Raw genomic sequence first — 23,552 nt, 5'->3', positions numbered from 1 at the left:
CGTTCTCTGGAGTGACGAATTGCGCTTCACCATCTGGCGATCTTATGGAGGAGTCTGGGTTTGGCAGTTGCCAGGAGAACGGTACTTGTCTGACTGCATTGTGCCAAGTGTAAAATTTGGTGGATTATGATGTGGGGTTGTTTTTCAGGAGCTGGGCTTGGCCCCTTAGTTCCAGTGAAAGGAACTCTGAATGCTTCAGCATACCAAGAGATTTTGGACAATTCCATGGTACCGACTTTGTGGGAACAGTTTGGGGATGGCCCCTTCCTGTTCCAACATGACTGTGCACCAGTGCACAAAGCAAGGTCCATTAAGACATTGATGAGAGAGTTTGGTGTGGATGAACTTGACTGGCCTCAACTCAATAGAAAACCTTTAGGATGAATTAGAGCAGAGACTGAGAGACAGGCCTTCTCGTCCAACATCAGTGTGTGACCTCACAAATGCTCTTCTCGAAGAATGGTCAAAAATTCCCATAAACACACTCCTAAACCTTGTGGAAAGCCTTCCCAGAAGAGTTGAAGCTGTTATAGCTGCAAAGGGACCGACGTCATCTTAAACCCTATGGATTAAGAATGGGATGTCACTTAATAAGGCAGGTGAGCCAATACTTTTGGCAATATAGTGTATATACAACCCCTGGCAAAAAATTATGGAATCACCACTCTTGGAGGATGTTCATTCAATTGTCTAATTTTGTAGAAAAAAAGCAAATCACAAACATGCCACAAAACTATTCAAAATGCCAACCTTCTGGCTTTAAGAAACATTAAAAAAAGAAAGAAAGAAAAATGTTTGTCAGTCACAATTGCTTTTTTTTAGTTCAAGTAGAGGAAAGAAATATGGAATCACTAAATTCTGAGGAAAATATTATGGAATCATGAAAAAAACACTACATTAGAACTTTGTTACACCACCTCTGGCTTTTATAACAGCTTGAATTCTCTGAGACATGGACTTAACTATTGACAAACAGTATTCTTCATTAATCTGGCTCCAACTTTCTCTCTTATTGCTGTTATCAGCTTTGCAGGTTGGAGCCTTGTCATGGACCATTTTCTTCAATTTCCACCATAGATTTTCAATTGGATGGAGATCTGGACTATTTGCAGGCCATGCCATTGACATTATATGTCTTTCTTGAAGGAACGTTTTCACGTCTTTTGCCCTATGGCAAGATGCACTGTCATCTTGAAAAATGATGTCATCATCACCAAACATCCTTTCAATTGATGGAATAAGAAAGGTGTCCAAAATTTCAATGTAAACTTGTACATTTATTAAAGATGTAATGACTGCCATCTCCGCCTTTACCTTACATGCAGCCCCATGTCATCAGTGACTGTGGATATTTGCATGTTTTCTTCAGGCAGTCACCTTCATAAATTTCATTGGAATGGCACCAAATAAAAGTTACGGCAACCTTGCCCAATGTAGATTCACAATTCAACACTGAATATCACTTTCATCCAGTCATCCACAGTCAATGATCGCTTTTCTTTAGCCCACCTTAACCTTGTTTTCTTCTGTTTAGGTGTTAATGATGGTTTTCGTTTGTTTTTTCTGTATATAAATCCCATTTCCTTTAGGCGATTTCTTACAGTTTGGTCACAGACATTGTCTCCAGTTTCTGCCAATTTGTTCCTCATTTGTTTTGTAGTGCATTTTCTGTTTTCAAGACAGTTTTCTATCTTGACACTTTGATGTCTTCCTTGGTCTACCAGTATGCTTCCCTTTTATAACCTTCCCATTTTCTTTGTACTTGGTCCTGACTTTAGACAGCTGACTGGTAACAGTCATCGTTCGCAACATTCCATAACGATTTACCTTCTTGAAGAAATTTTATAATCCTCTCCTATGTTTCAACTGACATTTGTTGTGTTGGAGCCATGATTCATGTCAATCCGCTTGGTGCAACAGCTCTCCAAGGTGTGACCACTCTTTTTTAACTGCAAACTAATAAACAGATTTAATCTGATGCAGGTTTTTGCTTTAGAACTGCAAATTCCAGGGTGATTCCATAATATTTTCCTAAGAATTGAGTGATTCCATATTTTTTTCCTCTGCTTGATCTAAAAAAAGCAACTGTAACTGACTACAACAATTTTCTTTCTTTTTCAGCAAACAATGTTTACAACTTTGTTGCACTAGTCCAGGTCAGACCTTAATTTTTTCTCCAGCTACCTGCTAGAAGAAACTGTATGCACAGCACACCTATGGGAGCAGTTTAGCTCAAACGTCCAGCGTACACCTAGTAAGTTGGGTTTAGATCCCACTCCCTACCACAAATATAATTTGGTCTACACCTGAACCCAATTGCTGTGTTCAGGCCTGCCCAAACAATTCACACCAAGCTGAAAAACAAACCATATTACAACTTAACCCAAATAAAACAGCAGGATCACACCAGGCACATGTGCACTGTATTCCGGCTCCACCGTGGTTTCGATCCATCCTCCACACATCATCTTACCCACCAGGAGCATTTCAGAAGCAAGACATTTTGACTGCAGACAAGCCATCCACCTTTTAAATTCAGCTGTGCTGTTATAGAACATTTTTGAATAAATGAATGTTACTATAATAATTACGGCACCCTAGTCAAAACCAAATGACCACCTTAACGTTACTGTAATTACTGCAGTAGCAGCACAACTATACAGCCAAATTGTGTTGACTTGGTAATTTTTCTTTATTTTTGTGCTTGTACTATGGAAACATAGTAATATGGTTTGTGAGCCGGAATGCAACGGCAGGATCAAGCCATAAGTCTTGGATATGTTAGATTTTTGTCAAATGTCATATAGCCCATATTTTTCTCTTTACTGTTCAGAACAAGAATAAAACCTTGTGCCTCACTAAGGACATTTTTGGCTTTTAATTTTTTTATTTTCTTGTAGTGCTGGGCGGTATACCGGTTCCCCACCGAATACCCGTGTATATTTTCGTTATATGAATTTTTAATGTATTGCCATACCGGTGTATTTCATTACACAACATTCAGAACGCTGCGCCGCCCGACACTGTTTCAGACGGGACCCTTTTCAGTGTTGCGCTTCCTGCCGCTCAACAAACAGAGGAAGGTGTGCCTGCCGAGCGGGTTAAGATGATAGTTCACACAACACATCCTGGTTTTTAATAATTAGTCAGTAAACTCGGCATTGTCTGACGCAGGCTGGAAAACGTGCACTTCTATTTACGGTCAAAAACATTTTGCGTGTGATTCAGCTTATGTCAAACTAACGGAGCTGCGATGGCTTCTGGGTTAAAGTTTCAAAATAAAACCTTTGTTATTGTGCTCTTCTTATCATTAACAAACAAAGTTGGGTCTGTAAATTACGGGAGATTCCCGGGAGAAAAGACAAGACGGGAGGGCTGCGGGAGAGGAGTTTAAAATACGGGACAAACCCGGGAAAAATAATACCGTCATATACCGTGATATACATTTTTGGTCATACCACTCAGCACTATTTTCTTGTTCATTTGGGCTGTGTTCATGCATATGACATCAAATTCTCCAATGACATTTAAAATCATAATTGTTCCTCTGGGCTCCTTAGGGACAAAAATGAGCCCTGTTCTAATAAATGACTTTCATACATTCCTGTGTTCTGGGCTGTCATTTTAGAAACAGGGCTTCAATAGTTTTTTTTTTGTTTTTCACCAGATATCATTTTGCTGTATTTTGCTTATGGGAGAATACAATGCAGAGTTCCCCAGTCCTGCTCATCTTGTATTATGAAGCACAGCAGACCAGTTAAACATGTGAGTGCATCTAAAATGACCTGGCTGTGTTTGTATGGGTGTCAGAGTGTGTAATAAGATACAATTTAATTTATGCTTACTGACATAAGTAACAATTAAACATGATATTATTGGAGGTAGCCTAATATTGCCCAGCCCTTGGAGAGCTAAGCTTCATAAAACAGACATTAATTATTCATCAAAACAGTGTTTTTATGTTTTAACACGTCTCCTGTAGAAAATGAAATGCAGGCAGGCATTGAAGTTCCTTGACACTGAGGTTTAGATGTTACACATACACATGTAGATGCCTAACGTTTCATTCAGAAAACCATGTGTTTTGTTACATAATGTCACACAGCCTCTTAAAAACTCACTTTAAGTTGTCTCTATTCTGTTTAGCTGTCAGAACGTGTTTTTGAATTCTTTGAGTGCAATTGTAAAGTTACTTAGACAACCATTTTAGCAGTGTTTTACATCTTTTTGTTTTCCTGTGTGAATGAACCATGGCAGATGAGACTTCATGTTTGCCACTCAGGAAAGTGACCGTAGTAACTGCTGCATACCGAGACATCACATGCATACCCTTTATTCCACTCCAAAGACACCAACATTCCTCTGGTTAATGTTCCTCATGAGCCACACCTGGTCTACATCTTGGCATTAGGTGTGGATTAATCGTGTCATCATAAAATAGCACAAGAAAACAAGTGTAAAGTCAGGAAAAAATAAAAATATGAAGATATTTGCAACATTCTGTAGTTTGAAAAGGAAAGGCTGATGAAGACAGATAGCGGAAAATTGAGGTGTCATTAGAGTGAGTTGGTCAGCATTAAAACAGTGTCACAGCGAAGAGAGCCCATTGACCAGTCCCAACAAAGGAGTAGAATAGCATGGCAGCAAAGTTAGTAGTCAAATTGCCCAAGGACGTCTTTGCTTCTGCAAGACAGACCAATTGTATCAATTTCTCTTTTATTTAGGATATTCTGTGCTTTTAGGGTGCCTCCTCAAACTGGTGTTAGGCTTCATCATTCCAACAGGAATAATAAGCATTTTTGATTTTCATTTCCAATTTGGTGTTTTTCTTCTTTTTTTTTTTCCTTAAAAAAAAAAAAAGGGGGCACTGGGGTGTGGGTTGGGGAATAAAACAATAAGTAATAGTCCTAAATACAAAACTGAATGAATATATGAGCAATTGGCGTCTGTAAAAAACGTCGCTTGGCTGTTTGCTACTAACCTTTCATGTTAGGCTTGGGTTTGTCAGTTTGCTTGCCTGTGGGGGTTTGTGCCTGTTGGCCCTGGCCCCCGGAGGATGCCCCCTGCTGCGCTGCTTTCTGTTTCAGCATGGTCCAGTCAAATGTGTAGTCATACTGGTGGTTCAGAGTCCTAAAACACACAAACACATTATTAATACAATATTGCCTACAATCAGCAGTTCGACAAGAAACAAAAGAAGGAGCGAGGGAACAGTCAGACAAAGAGGAAGAGAAGGGAAGGAAGGTTGAAATAGCAGTAGGAAGTAGGGGTGTAACAGCTACATATACTTGTCCCTAACCATTCGTTTTGGCAGGGTACCACTTAGCTGTAGCATTCTCATGGATGTATGCTAGCCAGCTAAGCCAAGTTAGCCTTGTTACCCATGACCATGTACGGTCACTGCTGTTGGAATGACAAACAAAAGACGATGGCAGATGCTCCTCCCATGACACTGACAAAAAACTATGACTGCCTTCCAGGAGAGACTGTCTTAAATATTCATCGTTATCACCATATTTACACAGTATCATGTCTCCCCAGTCCCCCCCCCCCCCATCTCTGAGACAGTATTTACTTACTCTGCCTTTGAGTGAAGCCATTCAATGGTGTTAAATTAGTCTCAAAACCCATGCACATAAAAACAAGTGCACAGAACCGTGTCTGCAAGCAGAAAGGCATCCTCGTGAGGGTCCTGATATAAGGATATGTGAAACCTTTTTTTTCTTAATTGAAAACTTGCATATTTCCAATCTTCACAAATCTTAAACTGTTTTAGTGATTCTCTGGAGTCTCCTTGGTAATCTAGTCCACATTTGACATATAGTGTTTTTTCTTTAATTCCAGAAAGCAGGGTCAACAAAGCTAGCCTTTTTTCTGACATATAGTGAACCTCAGCTAATGAATGTGGTTCGATATGTTCTTTGACACAGACAGAATGAATGAGGAAATGAAACCACTTGTCTGGCTCTGCAGGAGGAGACAGAGGGATTTGTTAAAGAAAACCTGACAGTGAGCAAATAAGGTTCACGGAGTCAGTAACTGCAGTTACAAAGTTTGAGTTTTTACTATCCCGCTTTCTGGAATACATCCCTGGTCTAATGTGGTCTGGATGGAGAAACATCAGTGAAAAACCCCCTTTTTTCTGTATTAAAAAAAAAAAAAAAAAACTTCTGCTAGTGGGTTTAACACAAGTGTAAGTGGTACAAAAAATTAAGGAGCTGCTTAATATCAGATATAATTAATAATAATAAACCAGATTTTATTGTGAGTAGTAAAGACAACCTGAATCAGCACTGATTCAAAACTAACACAGTCTGTCCCGTTTCCCTGGATATGTCTGAGAGCATACCTGAAGAGGATGCGGAACAGTTGGCGCAGGTACATGTAGTCTGGAGCCTCTTCAAAGCGCAAGCCACGGCAGTAGTTCAGATACATGGCAAACTCTGCTGGGAAACCCTAGAAACATGCATTAATATAATGAGTTGTGTATATCTGTGGTAATACATATATCAGTGACCCTGTTGAACATGTTCTTACCTTACAGAGGACCTCAACAGGAGTGGACATCTTCTTCTCTGATATCTTCTCATACTTCTGCTTCTTTGTGGCAGCCTTGAATAACATAGATTACAATGACATAACCAGTGTCCAAGAAAATGTACAAAATTAAAAATAACTAAACCCATTATACATTTCCTTATTTTCAGTCATAGATAATGTTAAAATGTTGGATGTTTATATTAAACACTGCCAAAGTGTCAATTCACAGTCAGTTATACTTTCATACCTTTAATCCCTGCCATGGCAGACTGGTTCTGTTGAAGTACATCAGCACATAACCTAGTGACTCCATGTCATCGCGGCGACTGGACACAAAAATAATGTTAGTTGTTAAGTACAGAAGCAGGGCACTACTGCTTCTTTACATAATACACAATAATGTATTTTATTATGTGTATCTCAACATAATAAATAATAATGTATAATAGACATTATATTAAATAGATAATGCTAAATGGACATTATATTTCATATTGTCATGGAAACTGAAAACCTCTAGGAGGCTGGTTGCACCTGTGTTGGCAAGACCAGAACAGGCTGCAGCCTCAATATATTCCTGTAAAAACCAACTCTGAAGTCTAGCTCAACTGAGAAACCAGCTCACATACTTTTTCAAATGACCAAACACATTTTACTTATGAGCTTCTTTGAAGACACATTCCCTTTTTAAAAATCAAGCTTGTTTTCCTTTAAAGGTATCTTTAAAAAGCAAATATATAAACATAGCACAAAAAGTAAGGACATTTGTGATTGGTAGATTATTTCTTTGTTGTAGCAATGCTTCTTGGCAATACATCTTATACCTTTGGAAAGCCTGTTTATTTCCCTTTTAAATGGTGTCACATTTGTAAGGAACATGCATGTGTGCGATGAGCAGCAGAGCTGAGTATGTGGGTTGCACCCATGAAAAATGTGTCAAATCTTCTCTGCCTTCTTTGGTGGAGCCAGTGTGGTGGTGTGGGGCGGCATCTCCTTCACTGAAAAAACGAGGCTGGTCATCATTGGAGGCTATCTCTATGCAGAGAGATATCGAGAGGAGATTCTGCAACCAGTGGCAATCCCATATCTCCACAGTCTGGGACCGAACTCTGTCCTCCATGACAACGCTCGCCCCCAACAGAGCAGGGTTTATCAGCAACTACCTACAGAACTTGGGAGTGGAGAGGATGGAATTGCCTGCCAGTAGTCCTGACCTCAACCCCATTGAACACTTGTGGGAACAGCTTGGGCGTGCTGTTCGTGCCAGAGTGACCAACACAACCACAATAGCTGACTTGTGACAAATACTGGTTGAAGAACGGGATGCCATCCCACAGCAGTGTGTGAGCAGGCAGGTGACCAGCATGAGGAAGAGGTGCCAGGCTGTTGTGGCTGTGTATGGTTCTTCCAGACACTACTGAGGCTCATGTTTGTTAAATGAATACATTGTTAAATTGCCAAGATGTCTTGTTTCTTCAGACTTCAGTCATCCGATCCACCAAACAAGAGTCAATAGCAGAATTAGTTGTTTGGCATTGGCAGAGAAGATTTGCCCAATTTTTTATGGGTGCAACCCAGATACTCAGCTCTGCTGCTCATCACACACATGCATGTTCCTTACAAATGTGGCACCATTTAAAACGGAAATAAACAGGCTTTCCAACGATATAAGATTTATTGCCAAGAAGCTTTGTTACAATGTTTAAGTGTTTATGTGTATATGTATGTGCACAGACCTCTGTTCAATGCCCAGATGTGCATTGATGGAGGCATAGCGTGCTGTGCCAGTCAGGTTCTTGTCTTCTCTGTAGGGGATGTGCTGTCGTGTTCGGTTGTCTCGGTACTTCTTCGCCAAACCAAAGTCAATAAGGAACAACTGATAGAAAATGAGAGAACACATGGTGGTTTTCTGTCAGTGGCACCCCACAGAACAATAATCATCTAAAAAGGTGTCATCAAAATGAAAACACAACATTACTTGGTTCATTTTCAGGGTTTAAAATTATGGATATATGTTTGAGATGTGCTGGGTTTCATGAGTCCTGCTGTAAAACACAAACTCAAAAATATTGCACTGGATTAAGGTCCTTTGATGACAAACATATGCAGGGGTTAAGTGTCATATCAACAACTATGTCCCTAAAAAATGAAGTCCCTTATAACAGTCCCATTGAAACAATAGTACTCTTACACCATATTAAAACTAACCAACTTCAAGATCTGTACTGTAAAAGCTGCATCAGACAGGCATTTACCTTCGCTGTATTACAATGATACCGCAGAGTTTTCCTTTTATATGTCAGGGATATTCTAAGGTGTAAAAAAAGTAGCAAATTCAAGACATTGTCATTATTAATTAAGAACAAATAGTTATTAGACTGTGAGAACACACTGTGTCTACACTAACTACATTAAAATACCCTTTGACAAGACTTTTGCAAATAAGAGATTCTACAGAGGAATAGTTCACACTGTGCTGATTCATTATATGACTGACGAAGGTCACTCAGTTTGGCATTTCAGCGTACCCCCCCCTACAAGATGATATCATCTGTAATTCTTAATGATTCATAAGATAAAGCAATGTAAAAATCCAAGGTTATATATACACTCAATAACCATGCACAAGTTGAACACCAGTCAACCAGGAAGTCTAAGTTTCTAGCCCAAAAATAGCAATCATATGGACTCTGAAACCAGTATTAAGTATCTGTTTCAGCAGAACTAAGTTCAACAGGGCACAATATGACAAGTAGATGGCTCTGCATTTATGTTGTTCTTTCTCAGCTCATGCAGTTGTTTACTTTCTCCATAGTAAAGCTACACCCATTGGGCAAACCATTAATGGTCAACATTTACCAGATTAGTGAAAAGCAATATGAAACTGGTGTAAATTAAGTCAAGAGAATGCACCTCTGCAATAGGAGTCTGTCAGTTCAAATCAACACACACTAATCCAGGTTTTATGATGCTTAATCTGCTTTAAAAAACTGGGATACGTCATGTCTACAAGTTTTCTAAAACTGGTACATCTTTTACCTGATTCAACCCACAGGAAAGTAACATCTCATAAAAGCGATGTCATACTAATTCCCAAATTATTGTAATGATGTAGTGTGTGCCATGTTGCCTGTACATTTAAATGGTGTAGATGACAAAATGTGTCTTACATTAACATCGTTTAACAAAACATAAAAAACATTTTGACATCTAATACTACAACCCAACTTCAAGATGAGAAATTACAACCCTTAAATGTAATTATAAGGAAACTTGGTCAGTAGTGAAAGATAAGTTGAGAAGTCTCCCAACCCCAAACTCCACGAATTCTCATATAGAAACTATTGAAAAACTATCACCACATGAAAAACGTGATATCATATAGCAAAACTGCACAAGAGATGGAAATGCCATGTCCATATACATTATAACATGATTAGGACCAAAATATGGACAATCAACTTACACAACTTATGCCTTTTAAGTCTGGTAAATTTAGATAATCTACAGGTGTGAAGGCACAATTGTCAGTACATTATCTTTTCAAATTAATCATGAAATATGCTACTTTGCCAATTTTAGTTTATTAATTAATTATGCCATTTTAATTGAACTTTTTGGTGATAAACAGGCCATTACTGAGCATTTTCACATGAAGCAAACTGGTGCCTTTGTTTAGGTAGGTAAACAGTTATTCCCACATTGGAAAGTGACAGTTTATGTACTTTGATAATACAGCTTCAGAGTAGTTAAGCTTTTATCTTTGTAAAATTGCCTTCATCTACAGATGTGGCCGAAATTATTGGTGCCCTTGCATTTTTTATTTTTCTCTTTTAAACAATGCGCGTTTATCCCTGAACAGTACTGAAATTATTAGTTTGGTATTAGTATTGGTTTGCAGTGGAACAAAAATTGTGAAAACAACTGAATTTAGCTTCATTTACAAATACATTCTAAAATAGCATGGACAAAATTACCTGTACCCTTCTGAAGTTGTAAGACATAATTGATGGTAGGTCTGGGCGATAAAACGATAGTGATATATATCACGATAGACACGTAATCAATATCAATAAAACATTTGTTTGATACTTTGTGCGGACTCACATCCAACAGCTGAAACATGTATGAAATACATCTATCCAACGTATAGTAACAGTAGTTTGTCCAAGCAGAGTTGCCGTACGTAACTGGCGAGCAAGGTTGGTTGCACAAACGCAAGCACTCGCTCACTGGTAACCTAGCAACGTATATAGTGAAACGCTAATAGCGAATCATTTAACAGTTTCAAGTTTGTCATTCAAGAATGAAACGACAATAGTAGCATTGTCGTAGAAATGACAATGCTACTCACCAATCGCAGAGTTCAAACAATGGCCTAAACACTGCAGCCACGTCCAGCTGTTCAGTGAAGTCGCCTTCACTAGATTTGCCCGACTGTCTGTGGTGATGCACACCATTTCTTCTTCAATCAGACTCCAGGACACCAGTGCCTCCTTCAAACCTTCTGCTATTAATCTTCAGGGAAATATGCTGTTTCCATGCATCTGGTTTTCAGAACCCAGTCATGGTCTATGAAATGAATAGTCAAGCCAATGTATGGCTCACAACAACGTCTTGACCACAGGTCAGAGGTTGTGGCAAAGTACTTGGTCGTTTTTTAATGTTACTGATGTTAAGTATACCTCAGCTTTACTTTAATTTCTATGTTTACAATTAACACTTAGAACATATTTTAAAAACACTATGCACCGTTGTTAAGCATTTCTTTTCTTCTTGTTTAGGGAGATAATAAAGAGATAATTGTTAAGTGTTCATTTTGATTTTAATTTTCATTCAGACGTAAGTATTTATTTATTTGAGTGTTTTTCATGGTTGTGTTGACATTTCTTTTCCCTGTCTGCATTGATTGATAACTGAGGTGATTAAAATCAGAGGAAGGTTAAATTTACAATAAAACCTGGACCTTATTTTAAATAGGTCATTAAAAGAAATCTACTGATATGAAACACTTTTATCGTGATACAGTTTTCAGCCATATCGCCCAGCCCTAATTGATGGTATTGATACTTTAAGTAGACCATTGTGTTTTAATTAGTTTCACAGGTTTTCAATCTTATAATCACTCATGCAGCCAGTTTAAAAGGATAAAACTACTCACTATGCTGTTTTGTGCCACTGTGTGCATCACATTGAACATGGAAAACAGAAGTAGTAGAGAGTAGGGCTGGAGGATATGACCAAAATGTCATATTCCGATATAAGTCATCTCATATCCTAATAACCATATCTATCTCGATATAGCACATTTTTATTCAATGAGCTGCTGTCATATAGTTGCAGTCTCACTGCTTCTCTCCTTTTTCTCTGAGCCCTGTGTGTGTGCAGCAGAGAGACAGTGGTGGAGAGTTGATAACTAGACTACTGTTCTTGCAATAAAAGCTTCACAAGTAAAAAGTCACGAAGAATCATTTATCAATGTAACAACACAAAGGCTGGACAGACTCCAAATTAGGGGTGCACCGATTAGTCGACAAAAATCGATGACAAAATTAGTCGCAGATGAATTTAATAGTCAATAATTGTCGGTTACGTCATCAGGTGTGTTTTTCGCACTTTGCGGAGCTGTGAACTCCAGCAGTAAAAAACAAAAGCAGCTGAACAACACACACTGCAGCATTAAACAACTTAACCCATCTCTGAGGTGAAGAAAATAACTTACTCAGTCTCTCTCAGTGTGTTGTACAGTGATGACTTTCCTAGAGCTAACTGGAGGCTGCTCTTTACGTCAATGATATAATGTCACCGTGTGGATCAGTTTACCTTGTTACACTGCCCGCCCTACTTCTACTTTATAAACTAAAGTCAGAAGCCAGTCAGAAGTAGGAGAGGAGCAGCAGTATGTTGACCTCAGGTCTCCACTGAGGAAAAACATTTAAATCAGTCACACCAAATAAACCACAGTTCATATTGTGAATATGTAGTTTCATAGACACATTGTTGTATTTTTTCTGGGTTTCGAGAAAAATCATTAAGAATAATCTAAAATCAGTCTTCACACCACCAAGGTGAACTGGTTTAGTCTTTACTCTTGGTTGACACTGCTGGAGGATGGTAATATTGATTTATAAATATGTTGTTCTATTTTTGTGTGATAGAGGATTTGTGCAGTTTACTTTTATTAGCAATATGTTATAATTCCTAATAGTTAAAATAGCATACTTATATGTATATAAAAAATTCATTTCTATTCCTTGTATTTCATTTTTTGTATTCATGATTATATATCATTTTGGTATTTATGGTTATTTCTATCTATCGATCTATATATATGGTGGGAGCTGAAGGGGATTTCATCCGGGGCGCCTTACAAGCTAGAACCACCACTGATCCGATTAGTCGATTAACCGTTTCAATAATCAATGACTAGTCGACTATCAAAATAGTTGTTAGTTGCAGCCCTATTCGAAATGATGAGTGGGTCTAGAGTGTGATTTATGTCAAAACTAAATAAATGATAGAGCAGAATATGAAGCTATAGACGTTGTCCTCTCGTCACAAGATATATATCGTTACATCACATAGCCCTAGTAGCAGGGATTAAAGCAAAGAAAAATATTCTGACTGAAATGTTTATTTTCCTGCCAGTCAGAAGCTGTTCACCATCTATGTTTTCATAGAAAGCCTTTTGCAGTTGCTTCCTAGGATTCATGGTAAAACAAGGTGGAAACAACTGAGGAAACAGCAAATTGTTATAAACAAGATTGTATTTCACCCACTAACCATGCTCTTTTCTAAATGAAATGGAATACTGCAGTCTGTATCACCACAGTGGGAGCGGGAGGTGTAAATGTTCAGAAATGGTTTGTATTTTATTTTAGCACCTTATGGGCTTCAGAAAATAATTAGTAACATTATAAAAACTTAGACGGTCCATCAGATCGCTGCAGTGACAGGGAAGGGTTTTTTTTTTTTTTTTTTTTTTTAAATTAATCTTTATTGCGCTCTTGCTATATATATATATATATATATATATATATATATATATATATATATATACACAAACTTTTTTTTTTTTTGTAATTCTCATCAGATCTGCATTGAGCTCATATATGGCGACAGAGAACTTTAATCCCTGCCTAATATAGAGTGGTCTGATGACATTAGAAAAAAAGGAAATAGGCGAGAATGGTCAATGAAAAGGTCACAAGACCATCTCCAAAGAGCTTGATGTTCCTGTGACCACTGTTGCCAATAGTAATAAGACGTGTAAGGCCCACGGAACTGTAGCCATGATTTCTAGACATGGTCACAAGAGGAAAATTGGCCCGAGATTGAACAGACAGGTGGCTCAAATAATTGAGAAAGGACCAACATAGATCCAAGCTGATTAAGTTTCAAGTTGCACTATACCTTGCTGTCTGAATAAAAAAAAAAAGGGCTCCATGGTAGACACCACAAAAACAAAAAACACCAGACTGAACTTTGTCAAAATGCATTTTGACAAGCCACATTCCTTCTGGAAGAATGTGCTTTGGACAGGTGAAACAAAATTAGAGGTTGTTGGTAAATCACACCAACACCTATATTTACAGAATAAAAAATGAGGCCTTCAAAGAAAAGAACACCATGTCTACTGTGAAACCTGGACGAGGAAATGTGAAAACATGTTGAAGGGTTGCTTTGCTGCCTCAGGCAATGGGTGGCTTGACTCTGTGCAGGGCACAATGAAATCAAAAGACTGTCATGGGTCGTCAAGCAGGAAAATGACCCCAAACAAATCTCAAAAAGCACCCAAGGGTGGATGATCTGTCGAAAGACCTGAAACTTTAAGTTGGGAGACAGCACACATCAAACCTCAGAGAACTGAAGCAGTTTGCCCAAGAAGAGTGGATCAAACTACCAGTAGAGAAGTTCAGAAACCTTAATCAGAGTTACAAAAGGCTCTTGTCTGCAGTTATTGCCTCCAAAGGTTGTTACAAATGATTCATTAAAAAGTACCAATAAGTCATTTTCATTTGTTTTTATTTTAAATATGCTAAGCTCTAAACCAAAGTTATATTCAATGTGAAATAAAAAAATGACTACAATATACTTCTGTCAGTTTCAACTTAATATAGAGAATGTATTTATTTATTTGTCAGGGGGATGGGTACCAATATTTTTGGCCACATCTGTATGTAATAGCTTGGCCGTGATCACCTACTTAAAATCATTTGAATTTGAAGCATATTTACAGCTTGGCACACATTTGACACGAAGAACCGGGTTTAAAATTGGTTTCCGATGCATCTTTTTTTCCCCAATATTTCCACAATACCTGTGATGCTGCCCTCTGGTTTTATAGCTATGAACTGTACTGCCGCCAGACTAATTTTTCAATCGTTTTATAATCTTGAAAAAATCCTGAGTCAGTTAGCTTTAACAGTCCTGCAGCGTGAGATGATGAACAACAGGATTATTTTCTGTCCCAGTTCAGTCTGGAAGTTGTCTGTGAGCTCAAGATCATTTCAAACAGCCAATGAATGAGTTTACAACAATGAACATCAATGGCTGGGAAGATGGCACGGTGGAGCACCCAGCAGGTGAAAAGTTGGTGGACCTGTGGCAGCAGCATGACTGCCTTTTTAACATCTCCTCAGATATGTATCATGACTGGGAGGAAAAGAGGAAGAGGTGGGGAAAGATTGCTGATGCCCTTTAACAACCCAGCAATTTAAAATATTTACATGCTTCCTGCTAGCTATTTTACTTCGCTAACATCAGCAGAGTGACTGGGCAGAGGCAGAGGCAATACCTAGACAACTTAGTGTAACTGACAAAAACTAGGAAGAAAGATCACATTACTCCTATTTTGGCTTCACTGCATTGGCTCCCCGTAAAATCTAGAATAGAATTTAAAATCCTTCTCCTCACTTTTAAAGCTCTTAATGGTCAGGCTCCATCATATCTTAAAGAGCTTATAGTACCTTATGTACCTACCAGAACACTGCGCTCCCAGCATGCAGGCCTACTTGTGGTTCCTAGTATCTCTAAAAGTTACAATGGGAGGCAGAGCCTTCAGTTATCAGGCTCCTCTCCTGTGGCAGACACCCTCTCTACATTTAAGAGTAGGTCTCTCTCTCTCTATATCCATTCATCTATATCCATTAACATTCATGTACTATTAATGCATTCAATAACCTAAACTTCTTCCCCGGAGTTGTCTGTGCTTTCTCGTCTCACAGGTAATCTGGGCCTGTAGACGTCCGGATGACAGATTCCAGTCCCAGACCTACTAGCTTCAATGTTTATTTTCTATGTGCTTCTCCCTCTCTCCTATTCTTCCTCTCTCTCCTCTCTACCCCAACCGGTCGAGGCAGATGACCGCCCACTTTGAGCCTGGTTCTGTCTGAGGTTTCTTCCTGTTAAAAGGGAGTTTTTTCTTGCCATTGTCACTAAGTGCTTGCTCATGTGGGAATGTTGGGTCTCTTTAAAATTAAAACCTGAAGAGTACGGTTTAGAAGCTGCTCTATGTGTAAAGTGCCTTGAGATGACTGTTGTGATTTGGCGCTATATAAATAAAAATCGATTGATTGATTGAACAGTTTGAGGACTTAAACAAGTTCTGTAAAATTCCTGTGATGTGCAAACATACTATGATTTTCTGTCGGTCATAAATCGTCTAGTGTGAGCTCCATCAACAGGATTTCTAAAAGACAGTCAGACAGTTGTGAAATGTGAGCTGCTCTCCTTAGACAGGATATTATAAATCTTCCTGTCCTGTAATGTCAACTTGGCTTTAGTGTTATTGTTTACTTTGTAATATAACGAAACATTTTATCGATTTTTTAATATGCAGCTTTCAGCTCAGTTGGGATTTCATGAAAGGAACTGTGCATATAGAAAGTTTGCAATTATTAATATTACAATAAGTTCCATAAGCTGCTTTTACAGCTTTTCCCTTCTCGTTCTCAGCACAAGAGCTCTTCTGTCCTTATTCAATATGCAGCACAACTCTTAAATATAGTCAGTGTTGGTCAGGAAGCTGGCCACATAATAATATAGGATCAGAAAATCAGGTTCCATACCCTTAACCCGGAGATCAGGTTTGATTTGACTTAATATAATACTTGGATTCCATTTGGACACATGCTTTCACTATTAACAGGCCAAACATCACATGAACAAGACCAGAACTGGTCTTTAAAAAAAGGTAGGTAAGAGGCTATCTGAGCCAGTAATAAAGGGGCTGGGACCCCTTGTTTCAACAAATAGGCACAATAGCTACCCTTGGAAATGCTAATGGAAAGTTTGCTTTCCTCTCCCAATGTAATAAAGTGCACACTGGGTAGAAGAGTACGTACATTGGTATTATGAATGCAAGATGGATGCTAGTGGTCTGATTCTCTTTAAACCTGTGTATTAAGGTATGATTGCAAAGCGACAATGCTATTGTGAGGCAGCTGGTGTTGTGGTAAAGGTCACACCTGGTTTAATCCTGAGAAAGATGGGTCCTGAGAAGAGCTAACAGCCAAGCTTCTTTTCCTCTTCCCCACTGACGAGTCTAAACACTAGGGCAGACAGTAGAGGGGCAGGGGTCAAAATCACACAGCCTCTATCCACCTTCAGTCACAGTTAGCATGAGTACAACAGGCACTTCTGGTTGCACCCACATAGTTTGCTCCCTTTTATACAACTAACAGAGTCCTGTACAGCTAGGACAGGCACCTCCTTCTGTACATCCAAGGCTGGACCTACACAGGCAAAGAAATCCACTTTAAATCTTTGTGGTACAGATATGATCATTCTGGCCATCAGTCTAGAAGAAACCACATGACTGTGATTTTCTTCTGTCAGGACAACCATGGAAAGATCAATCTTGTACAACAAGAAGCCAAGTGTCTCTGGAAACGTAGATGTTGAAACTTCAATATCATGTCTGACAGTGACAATGAAGGCCAGTGCAGACAGGCAACAACGTGGCTCAGAAAAGACCTTGGGGAGAGGGGGATTTGAGCAGCAGATGGTAAAGAGACCAAGGTAGTCCCTCTTCCAATAGCAAAGCAAGCAATGCAAATACAATATTTGCTAACAAAGAAGACTGTAACACACTCCAGGCTTACAGTTAGTGTGAAATAATTTGGTGGTGTATTACAGAGCTTATTAGCATTTTAGAAACCAACAATAAAAAATGTACACACATTCATGTACTACAAGTACTTGTGAAATTACATCATGGTTACCCAAACAGCAGCTGTCCAAGCTCAAGGACAAAGCATCTTTAAAAATACATGTTTCTTTTCCACAAAGCATCCCAAAATCTAAAACATGGATAGATCTATTGAGAAATGTTTTTATTAAGTAAGCACAGAAGACTGGCTAAGCTCAATACTAACCTGCGCCAGTAAAATCTAAGAGTAGGTAGAACATGTGAGACAGCATGGGCTGGACAGTAATATATTAAAAAGCAAAAATTCACAACAATTCAACTTATTTAATTAAAAATCAAATCTGTTTTTTACCAAACAGGAAGTTGAGCACAGTGAATGGCGTGCAGCAATTTTCATTTTTCCGACTTTATGATGTTCACAGAGTCATGAAACTTAACACGTAGGTTCCACCAAATGGGTACTTTCATTTGAAACCACATTTGCCCCAAAGTTTGCCACAAGAGCTCAGTAGCGCCCCCTAATGCCTTTTCCAATTTAGTACGCACTGACAAACTCCTACACGCGCCAAATTGTGCACATTCATCAGTAGTCACGAATACTGTCTATAAGCCTGCCCTTTTAAGTGGCAAGATGACTCGGTAATTCTTAAGTTCCACTAGATTCCGAAGGACCACATGTTGAAAATGATAGACTTGTAACCTATAGAAATATATTTGTGTTTCTAATTTAGAGTATGTTTACTTCTATACCTATTTCTGTGTCATCTTGATGAATGGTTTGTTATAACATGTTACAGTTTCAGAATATTGCAGTAGATTATGAAGTCAAGCAGTCATCCACTTTCATTTGTGGTCTTAGTGTGCCATATAGTGGAGACAATGTGTATTGATTCATGATACCAGATCAGCAAAAAGGTGCCTCAGGTTACTGTTTCTACTTCAAGTTTATTGACTGTATTATTACTATGTTCTTACACCACACTCCACCAATGATGCATGGAGATAAAAAGCTGCAAATCAAACTACTGTCTCCTAGGGCTGGACGATTATGGCAAAAATCATAATCACAATTATTTTGATTGATATTGAAAATGCGATTATAAAACACGATTATTCATAGATTTGTAAACATAAGCATTTATTGAACCACCAGAACTAAACTTGAAATATATTTGAACAGCACAGCCAGAAATAAATTAAAATCAAGAAAAAAATAGATAAATGGAAATAATAGTCTCACGCATTGACCGTGAGACACGCATTTCAAGCAGTTCACATGCCTTCACGCCACACCTATCGTTTCTCACGCTGAGAAGTGATAGATCCCACTGCACAGAAATTAATATATTATATATGGAATGTAATCCAGACATCCCAACTCTCCCACATATTGATAGCGGCTCCCCAACGCCCGCATATGAGATCCAATTTCCTGGAATCTGGAGCGAACGTGCGTGTTTGTGTGACTATCAATGCAGCGCGTGTGAGAGTGCAGCGTCCTTATAGCTCTGTGTTGCAGCCTTTTAGACAGCAGCAACCCCTAAAAATGGCTCAGAAGATCCCACTTGAAATTTTCTAAATTTAAACCATGCCTTCCACATTGACGTAGAGAATTGAAGTCGACAATGCATATGTATCATATCCAGATGCACAATAAAGCCTCTTGGAGCCATAGTCTAACTCCAACAGGAAGTCGGTCATCTTGGAAAAACTGCTTATTTTTATTTATTTTTGGCCATTTCCAGTCCTTATATTTTAACAAACTTTTTAAATCGAGCGCCTCCAAATTCAGTCAGTATCATCTTAAGACCTTTGTGATAAGTTATTAAAATCTAAAGTCTGCATCAAATGCCCTTACCTAACGCCACACCAAACTCTGATGATTCGCCATGAAGCAGGAAGCTGCTGTAACTTTAACAGACATGTTCCAATCTGCACCAAATGTCTCATGGTTGATAAGAGTAACTTCCTGAACACATCTATGCTTCGATATTGTCTTTTAGTCATAGCGCCACCGACTGGACACAGGACCTCCGCCTTTCGTGACAAACAATCAGATTTACATGAAATTCACAGGGTGTGTTCTTCATCATACACTACAACATGACTTATGATTAGTGGCTGTGTGTGTTACTTAGTGGCTGTTTTCTAGCTCCACATAGTGAACACAGCAAGTGTTATTTCAACACTTCATGCGATGTCAATCACAAGCCTGCATATGAAGACGTCTATGTGCGCGCCCTCCGACTGCACTACAGCCCAACATGCATGGGGTGCGAGGGCCCGATAATCGCTGCTTGCAGCTTTAATTTGATATAAATCTACTAACAATGCGACATGTTCGTAAGAGTCAACTATTTGCATTTCACACCAAACCTGCAAGAAATTTGTTTTAAAAAGTAACAGTAATATAATAAAGGTTTTTGGATATCATATACCCAACTGAAAGTCAGCACTGAAGAATGATGCATCAACAGTGAGTTGATTAATTAGTAGTATTATTTGTATTACTAATACTTTAATTATCATGTTAATGTGTCATAGACTTGTGTTTCATGCATCATCTCATATGTGGTTGTGTGTTGAGAGAGTGTGTCAACGTGTGTTTATATATACATATACGTGATGTATTTAAGAAAAAACATCATAAAGTGTCTTAGTGAGATGTTGGGCCACCACATGCCCCCAGTCTACTCCATCGTCTTCTTTGGTGCCTAAAACAGAACGCTGTCTAACATGCTGGTCCAAAATCTCCCAACGGTGTTCAACTGGGTTGAGATCTGGTGACCAGGTAGGCCATAGCCTATGATTCAAATCATTTTCATACTGACGCAATTCAGTGACTCCTTGTGCCCTATCGGTGAGGGCATTGTCATCCTGGAAGAGACCACTCCCATCAGGATAGAAAAGTTTCATCATACGATAAATGTGATCACTCAGAACAACTTTGTATTGATTTGCAGTAACCCTTTCCTCTAAGTGGACCCAACCCATGCCAGCAAAATGCCCCCATAGTACAACAGAACAACTGGATCCCCTCACTGTTAGGGTCATGCATTCAGACCTGTACAATTTTTTCCTTTGATTTACTTCCTATGTGTGCAGTCAACACTATCACTAATGGTTCATTATTTAATATAGCTTCCCATCGCTAACCATGACCCTTCTCCCAGTTACAGCACTAACCAGCGCAAATGCAAAGCAGAGCCCCACACCAAACTCTCGGCTGCTGACATCATCAGCTGAGAGTCGATCACACTGGATGTTAAAGGAGGCTGTAGTAGCATATGGTTTAAATGTGTTTTAGCACACTTTGCTAACCTTAAACGCCGGAGCTGAGAGTGTCAGGCTCTGAGCAGGAAACAGAGTCCCCTCTGCTCTGCAAAGCACTGTCTTGAAAAAATGTGATTCACCTGACAAAATGTGAGTCATCTAAGGGGACTTTTCCACTGAATCAACCAAAGCCAGCATAATGCTGCTCCCATGTGTGCTTTTACACAGCACACCGCATTCAGAGGCTTGATGCCGTATTCAGACCAACTCAGGTGGTGTGTGAAGTGCTGCAGACTTGAGCGGAGGTGTGTGGCCGTGTTTATTTGTATTGTGACTAACCACTGTGAAACAATAAGAAAATAACATTTTATTGACCTCCTCCACTGGCCTTCTTGGTGCCAGCGCTGCCTCAATTCATTCACTCTGTAGCTTACTCAACCACATCTCCTAACACAACAGTGTTGGGACAGGGAGCTGATACATTTTAACAAGCATTTGCATCAGAGACTCTGACACTGAGCTGAAATTAAATGAGTGCACATAAATTTGGTGAATAACATGAATAAAGTCTCTACAGGTTTGCAGTCATTTATAGCCACCTTCTCGCTGCTTCTCTGCACGCCCCTTTCTTAGCGGGGTCGGGGCTGAGCCCTCACTGTGTGCAGCAGAGAGACAGTCAATGATGGAGAGTTTATTATTAAACTGTAAGTGCAATACGTTTCGCTAGTAAAAAGCCAAAAGAAATTTAAGAATGTAATCTGCACAAAAGATGGACAGACTCCACATGATAAAATACTGCTGTTAAGATTCAGATTTGCGTCAAAACAATATAAACGAAAGAGTAAAATATGAAATGGTAGAAGTTTTTCTCTCATCCCACAAAACAAACACCCATTCTCCCAGTTTAAATTTCATTAGTATTATATCAATAATTGTATTTAAATCAATTTAGTAGTTTTGAGCCAGGGCCTTCTGTAAAAAGTTTTATTTTAATGCATCAGATATCCATTTAATCAACATTTAGATAAATAATGGTTTTATCAGATCAAACTTGGTGTCACAACACTAAATATTAAAAAGGACTGACACGGATTGAGCCATCCCTAACAAAATGTTGTTAATTCATTGTGCTGCTGTATGTGGCTTTTTATCACACACAAAGCAAGAAAAATTAAGCCGAATGGCTGTAATGATGTTGTTGTTTGATTCTTGTATCGGACGCCTCATGACTCTTCCAGCGACGACTCTCTGACCAATCAGTGGCAGATAGTCTGACGTCACATTTAGTATCGGCTCGGCTCGCTTTGGAACCTCGGCAGAGCAGATACTAACAATCCCTTATCCCTATTAGGGCTGGGACAATCCGCAATCAAATTGTATATTGGCAATTGGAGGGTTGCCAGGCGATTTGCTGTTTATCAAGGCGATTTTGAGAAGAAGAAAAAAACGGCGCTCTACTGTGCATTAAGAAATGTTTTTAGAGGAAATGCATGACGTTAGAAGCCCCGTTTACAAACAGACCTACAATCCACTTTCTCTCTTCTCTTCTTTCAGCGCAGGGTAACACTGTCCGCCAGCCTTGTGCTGACAGTGACAGGGCGCATCTCTTTGATCCGATCTGACACAGCCCGTTTGCTCATGCTTCGGGGTCGTTTAATAGAGTGATTGCAAATAAATATTGTTTTAATGTGTAACTATTGAAATGTTCACACTTTTTGCATGCATGTGATGCAAAACATTAAAAATAACGTCATAACAAAAAACAAAAAAACATGCCAAGGACACGTGCGCCCCCCTGCCGATTTAATTGTGTATTGGCAATCTAGAGCAATGACAATCTACAATTTGAAATTTAGATGCAATCGCACAGCCCTAATCCCTATCCCTAATGGAAACACAAAAAAAAACCCAGAGTCGAGTCGAGCCGAGTAGTGCTAAAACTGCGTAGTGGACGCATTTGAGCTTGGTTCTGCTTGAGGTTTTTTCCCGTTAAAAAGGGAGTTTTTTCCTGCCACTGTCCCCAAGTGCTTGCTCATATGGGAATGTTGGGTCTCGGACGAGTAAGGTTTAGACCTGCTCTATGTGTAAAGTGCCTTGAGATGACTTTTGTTGTGATTTGGTGCTATATAAATAAAGATTGATTGATTGATGTCTTATTCTACACTGACACAAGACACACTCATTTGGCATGGACATTAATAAAATATAGCAGAGAACATATCCCCCCCCCCCTCCAAACAGCTATTCTTGTAATGACCTGTCCTATCTTGTTGAGAGATTTAATACAATCTAACATCATGGTATGTCAGAGACATACTATTAATTTTGTCCATATTTAAATTGGAGAAGACAGATATTGTTCTTCTTCTGGTACACGCTGAATAAAGACGATTGGTATTCTATCGCTCATTTGCAAGTCATGTCTTCTTTGTATAATGTCACGTGTGGATCATTAACCATGTTGCAGCGTCTACCTGCTGAGAAGATCTCAGTCAGCAGTATGAGATGAGGAGAGGAGCAGTGGTAAATTGACCTCAGGTCTCTACACTGAAAGCCTGAAGTAGGAGTAGCAGGGAATCTAGTGCAG

General features: G+C 39.0%; 1 protein-coding gene across 2 annotated transcripts in view; it reads right to left on the bottom strand.

Annotated features, from left to right (window-relative positions):
• Positions 1-23,552, bottom strand: part of csnk1a1 (casein kinase 1, alpha 1) — a 37,694-nt gene that overhangs the window by 3,903 nt on the left and 10,239 nt on the right. Inside the window, exons 5-9 of one of the 2 annotated variants that reach the window (XM_062425164.1) lie at positions 8,277-8,416; positions 6,788-6,866; positions 6,538-6,612; positions 6,350-6,456; positions 4,982-5,130 (exon numbers count right to left, since the gene is read on the bottom strand). In XM_062425164.1, the coding sequence (XP_062281148.1) occupies positions 4,982-5,130; positions 6,350-6,456; positions 6,538-6,612; positions 6,788-6,866; positions 8,277-8,416 (550 nt within the window). The remainder of the gene's footprint in view (positions 1-4,981; positions 5,131-6,349; positions 6,457-6,537; positions 6,613-6,787; positions 6,867-8,276; positions 8,417-23,552) is intronic. The other variant, XM_062425165.1, reaches the window with a different exon arrangement.

Source organism: Scomber scombrus, chromosome 9 (assembly GCF_963691925.1).
Source record: "Scomber scombrus chromosome 9, fScoSco1.1, whole genome shotgun sequence".
In the NCBI taxonomy this organism is placed as follows: domain Eukaryota; kingdom Metazoa; phylum Chordata; class Actinopteri; order Scombriformes; family Scombridae; genus Scomber; species Scomber scombrus.
Note: the sequence above shows the minus strand (reverse complement) of the source record. Positions and strands in the feature narration are given on the sequence as shown.